The sequence below is a fragment of the Ipomoea nil genome, unplaced genomic scaffold (genome assembly GCF_001879475.1).
Source record: "Ipomoea nil cultivar Tokyo-kokei standard unplaced genomic scaffold, Asagao_1.1 scaffold2975, whole genome shotgun sequence".
Taxonomy (NCBI): Eukaryota; Viridiplantae; Streptophyta; class Magnoliopsida; order Solanales; family Convolvulaceae; genus Ipomoea; species Ipomoea nil.
The window spans coordinates 1,757,640-1,763,639 of NW_017619403.1; the positions used below are offsets into that span (position 1 = coordinate 1,757,640).

Genomic DNA, 6,000 nt, shown 5'->3' on the forward strand with positions numbered 1-6,000 from the left:
GGCCATGACGGTCAAGGAGGCTCTTCCGTGGGCCATAGAGTGTGGTTGGCGTAAAGTGGTTATCTTCACGAATTATCAGATGGTATTCTCTTTATTGAAATCTGACTCTCCTAATTTTTCTTATGTTAGCTGCGTACTCAAGGAGTGTCTTTCCTTCAAACGGTATTTTGATATTGTGTCGTTTTGGTTTATTGTTCGATCAGCGAATAAGCTTGCTCACGCTTTGGCTAGAGCTGCTAATTAGGGGTTTGGTTTTCTACTTATTCACCATGTATTCAACATTTGATTCTTGATGCTTAATGTATGCTTTCCTTTCCTTTCAAAAAAAAAAATAATAATAATAATAAGCGAGGAATTTATTATGAATTGAATTTTTGTTGTCGCCAAAGTTGTGAATAGGGCAATGTATAGTAATGTAGCCGTTGAACTGCCTTTCTAAACTGGCCCAATTTCAGATTCTTTCTCTCAAACAAAAAGAAAGCCCAGTTTTATGCTTTTTCAGGTAAAAGCAGGAGAGTTTATTTCAAAAAAAAAAAAAAAAAAAAAAAAAAGGAGAGTTCAACTGCCCCACTATTTATCCCCCCCCCCCCCCCCCCCCCTTTTTTTTTTAATTATTCTTCATTTTTTGGTGGTAAAAGTGATGAGATTCAAATTTTAATTTGTTATCCAAAGAAAATAAGTTTTACCATGATAAATTGCTTTATTGTTACTTATTTATTGCTTTATTGTTACTTATTTTATTTCTTAATTTTTATCCTAATTCCCATATTTATCATATATTTGATATGGCATAAATCAAATAAAAGTAGGTAGTCCCATGTCAGTAGGAATCCAAGGAACTTGCAGCTGGCATTGCCAACAAACCTCTGATTCATTAACAAAACACTAGTACCCTGTTTCATGTCGTTTTCTTTCTCCTCGAACATCAAAGGAACATGTCAGTGAAGAATCCAAGATCTATCTTATTTTTATCACATAGATTCTGATTCAATAATCTCAATATTCGGACTAAATCTGAATTAGCTTCAGAGTGATGAGAAATTATTGATTTCTATTTACACTCATCTTCATTACTAAGTATTTCTCCAAATTGCTCATTATGGTTAGGGTTTAGATTTCAAATATGGTTGCCCAAAACACCCCGAAATAAAAGGTCTAAAACACGGGACAACTCCAACCAAGTTGATCAGTCTATTGATTTGATAATCACAAGGTTACAAGTTCGACTTCCGACCTATTGGCCTCCTTGGTTTGAGTCGGTCAGCTATGAACAACCTAAGCAGGTTTACCTCCTTGTGGTTACCCAGTGCATATTTTTAGATAATGGCTGCGGGTTTCCCTCGTTACTAAGAAAATGGCTAAAACACAGATGAAAAACAAAACAACAGAACTATTGAACATAATAAATAGTCAACAAGGAACAAATACTAAGTGACATCCAGCATTGATAAAGTTAATAATAGAGCATACATTTCTGGGAATAGACATTGGATCTAGTCTAGTCTAGGTTTAGCAATAAAATAGATGAGAAAAGACCAAATAAGAGAGAGTATATATATTATGCTAGCACTGAAGCACCACTATTGATGATAATAACAGTAGTAGTGATGGAATACTAATGGTGAGGACAGAAAGTGACCAAATAGCTGCCCCTTGTGCAAGTTGCAATGCTAGTGGGATCATCATAAGCATAAGAGTACGCCTTTGGGCAAGCGGTCTTGAAGATCCTCGAGTAGGCCGTGGGCTTGCACGAGTTCGGGCTGCCAAAGCTCCCGGTGCAGCAATACCTCGGGGAGTTGAAGGCCGAGCAGGCGCTCTTGCAGGCCACCACGCTCCGGTTGTCATGAGACCTCACCTGCAGCCCCACCGGGCAAATGGTGTTCAGATCACTCACACACCCTGCATAGCTGCACTTCCCTGCAACACCATCATATATGATATAATATCCCATCAATTCACATTCCTCTCTCTTGGAAATGTTTGAGTATATAATATACAAAATATAAACACGTAGTCTAACTATTAACCTAAGTTTTTAGTTGAAACAAAAAACACATTCAAGATTTCGAGTTAAGGTGAGAGTTGAACACATTGAAAGGTGAACTCATTGAAAGGAAAGGTTTGTGCACCCCTGCACTTGGCCCTTTAGGCCTCCTCCAACAATCCTCTAGGCCTCCGCCCAACAATCTTCTGTCTTAACTATAAAGTTTTTACTCTTGTTAGGACAAGACATAACTTTGTTTCTTTATACCATTGCCACATTTTCGAGAGTTTGGTGCTGAACTTGGCCCTTCAGGGCCCGGCCCAACAATCCCCGAGCCACTTGGTGTTGTACTTGGCCATTTAGGCCTCCGCCCAACAGATTTGATTAAAGTTTTTGACAGCTGAACTGGATCTAATGACACTTTATTTTAATGAAGTATGGAAAGTGGCAGGTGATAAATCTTTAAAAAAATGATGTGACCTCATTGATTCCTTATGCAATTCAAAACAAAACAAACATTTCATAATCAAACTTGTCACTGCAAATCCCCTGCTTTTGGATTGGAATCCTATATGGAATAAACTACAAAAACTCAAGAATCCCTTAGGTCACCATGTCATGTGGTTTCTCATATGGTGTCACCAAATGAACTAAATCTCTGTTATCTCCATTGTTTTCTTGTGTACTTAAAACAGTTGGTGAAGGTAAATAAACCAAAATTAAAGCATTTTCCATTTAGTCATTCAGATTCCTGAGCAAAAGCACAATCATCTGGGGACAAAATCATCACATCAAAGTATGAATCTTTAGGTGTTTTAAGGTCATTTGGTTGGATTAATGTTGGGACTAAGCATAGATTAGTGTTTTTTATGACAAAATCTTGAAAAAATTAAAGGGTGATTATGTTGACAATGACTAAAATGCCCTACCAGAGATAGAGAATACAACACGCACATGTAAATTTGAAGGGGGGTAAAGTGGGAAACAAAACAGAAAACGGAGATTTGGTAGGGTGCTCACCGGTGCCGCGGAAGGGAGTAATGGAGATGGCGAGATTGTAGCCGTCGACGAGGCTGACGTCATAGAAATCCTGGTCATTTCCGAGAGTGATCTCGGCGAGAGTAGCCGGAGGGGTGCCGCCAATGCCGTTGCAGAAGAGGGCGCCGCCGCAGTCCCCGGTGGCGCATTTTCCCCGGCCGGCGGCGTCGAAGGAGCATCCGTGGCGGCCCCACACGCGGCCGGACCACCCCGCCGGGAGGCGCAGAGTATACGCCTTGTTCGGCGGCAGCTTGAATCCTCCCCGGGCCAACACCGGCTTCCCGGCTCCCGGTTGAATCCCCGGCCAAACCGGGTGCCTACACTTGTTGTACAACGTCATTGTCGTCGCCGATACCTCCACTGTTTCCAGAAAAAACAAAAAATACAGAAAAGCAAAGCAAAATGTTAATGATTTAAAGAAGCGGAGCTTGGTACCTCGCCGGATTATATGCATTTGTTTTAACAGAAATAGAGAGTACGAAGATGATGTACCATACCTGAAACGAAGAAGAAGAAGAAAATGGCGGAGAGAAAGAGGAGAGATCTCAACATTGCTTCCATGATTGATGTGTTGAGAGCTTGGGCTAGTTAGTACTAGTAGGAAAGTGTATTCTGTTACACTTTTGGAGACGCTAATGGGAATGGGGTTTTTATAGAAAGAAATAAGAGATCAGTACTGGACTATTGGTAGGGTTTTCTTATTTTTCTAATCTCACTTTCGATTAACGATGTTTGGATGAAGTTATTGATAATTTTAATTTTCTATAATAGTAAGTTTGGAATTGGTATTTAAATTTATATATTGAGAAATCAAATTTAAAGCATTATCAAACACAAAAGCATAATTTGTCTCGAAATTTAAGTAAAATTCAATCTTAATTGAAAGATTCTCAACACATACTACTTTATTCGAGTATCGGTAATGTGAGATATTTGAGTACTTATAACAATAAAACATAGAAAAGTAAATAAAAGCAATGGTAAATGGGCCCCGGGACTTAGTGTAGTGGCTAATGGTTCATCTCCTAACTTAATGTCACGACCGAAGACGGATTGGATCTCTTGTGCACGCATGAAAATTAGTGTCTGACCAATGGGCTGATTGCACGGTTCGAGATTTGCCTCTCCATTGATTATAAGCACGGGGTCCTGTAGACTTAAAATTAGTCTAACAATGATGTGATCACCTATTAACCCATTGAGTCACCGTGATTTACATCCTCCCACATGCTCTGTCGGGTCGAAGTGTGGGGGGGCCCTTAGGGTTGGAGATTCAGCCTTTTGGGGTAAAATTAGTCTAATAATGATGTGATCACCTAAATCTAAAAATAACAAATAATAAATTAAAAAAAATGCAACGGTATATGCATTTAAACTTTATAAAAAGATTATATTAATGTAATTGTGTATAACTAATTGTGTCCGTCAAATTTCAAAATTGATCTCTTCTTTTAAATACTGCCTACTAGACCATTAAGCTAAGACCGTGTAAATACAAAGTAATATTTTTTATAGCAAAAAAAACCCGTAATCACTATATAAAATGTACACTGACTCAATCAAAAAATATTAACAAATATTAAATTCACACCATTTAAATATAAGAATCATATTTCACCTATTCGATTATTATTTCACACCATTTAAATATAAGAATTCGATAATTATTTCGAGACAAATGTGAAATTTTTAGTAGTATAACCAGTTTCCAAAGACGAAAGTGGTTATTAAGTGGGTCCACTGTGAATGTGCAAGGCTGTCAAAACAAAAATCCACCTGCTCTCTCATTCTTTGTTTTTTTTTTTCCCTTTTCTTTTCACTTTTATTGTCCTTTTACTTTTGTGAAAAAGGAGAAACTACTGCTTGTACATCACGTATCTTTTCTTGTACATTTACAAATTTTGTTTTGATTTTACCGTTTCTTTAAAAAAAAAAATATATTTGAACATTTGTTTAAATAGTACAATACTTGAGTAGTAATAAATATAAGATGTAAAGATTTGGTATTTTAGGATAATTTTATGTAGAAATAGGGTCAAAAAGTAAACACAACACATGGTATGATATTAACAACTACAACAAACTCATATGGAATAGTGTCAGAACTTGACCACAAACAAAAGGTAAGGGCAGGGGAGTGAGTTGGGGTTGGAGTAGGGCTAGGGTTAAACCCCCCTCCCAAAAAAAAAGTATTGACCTGAGAGCATCCACAATAGTTGGGGGAGAATAGGGGATAATGTAAGAGTAATTAGGATAGAGAAAATGGAAAGAGAAAGAAAAAAGGAAAAAATAAATAAATAAAAATAATAGTATTTTATTTACTGTCAGGCGCGCTTTACGCGCCCAGCTGTGCACACGCCAGCTAGGCGCAGAGGTGACAGCCACGCATGGCTGTCACACATGGTTAAAATTTGTGGTGGGTCTCACATTTCTGAAATCTTCCCACATTTGCAGAAGGATCCCATTTTTCTCTTTCTTGCTTCTCTCTCTTCCACATGGCACTAATTTCTGACATTGTTCTCACATTATGCATTGGTGTGGTTGCTCTAAGAAGGAAAATATCATTACTTGAATACTGTTCATCATCGGAATGAAGTTAATCATACGGGCTTAGCTCTGTTAGTTATATTATTATTATTATTCTTATTATGTTACAATTGTAATAGTCAATGTTGTTATAGAATAGTGTAGTTATTTTAGACTTTTACTCAGTGTTAGTTAGAGGTCTATTTCTGATATACTTGTAGCTCCTATTCTATTGCTGAATTCAATTTGTCGATTCACATCTTTCATATGGTATCAAGTTAGGTGTAGAATCTCTCTCCACCACTAAATTTACCCCCTCTCACCACCACCTTCCGTCAGCATGGCTTCAAGCTCATCGGAACGCACTGTCTCGGCCGCCGGTTCTCCGTCTCCGGCCAGCGCCAATCCTCTCAACGGGGCGCACCATTTTGTGTCCATGAAGCTGAATTTCC

The 6,000-nt window shown here is 38.0% G+C and overlaps 1 protein-coding gene across 1 annotated transcript; it reads right to left on the reverse strand.

Moving 5' to 3' along the window:
• Positions 1 to 1,372: 1,372 nt before the first annotated feature.
• LOC109163173 (thaumatin-like protein) lies at positions 1,373 to 3,681 on the reverse strand. The gene is made up of 3 exons (XM_019311932.1): positions 3,520 to 3,681; positions 3,005 to 3,382; positions 1,373 to 1,917 (listed from the first exon to the last, which is right to left on the reverse strand). Exons 1-3 carry the CDS (start codon positions 3,581 to 3,583, stop codon positions 1,616 to 1,618), a joined length of 744 nt encoding a protein of 247 aa, XP_019167477.1. The 5' UTR covers positions 3,584 to 3,681; the 3' UTR covers positions 1,373 to 1,615.
• Positions 3,682 to 6,000: the final 2,319 nt, after the last annotated feature.

What these genes read in the sequence shown, in the direction of transcription:
- LOC109163173 (XM_019311932.1), bottom strand. Translation starts at nt 3,583, where the DNA reads ATGGAAGCAATGTTGAGATCTCTCCTCTTTCTCTCCGCCATTTTCTTC. An exon ending in CTTCTTCTTCTTCGTTTCAG is followed by an intron (nt 3,383 to 3,519) that starts GTATGGTACATC and finishes TTCTGGAAACAG; the next exon opens with TGGAGGTATCGGCGACGACA. An exon ending in TACTCCCTTCCGCGGCACCG is followed by an intron (nt 1,918 to 3,004) that starts GTGAGCACCCTA and finishes ATGGTGTTGCAG; the next exon opens with GGAAGTGCAGCTATGCAGGG.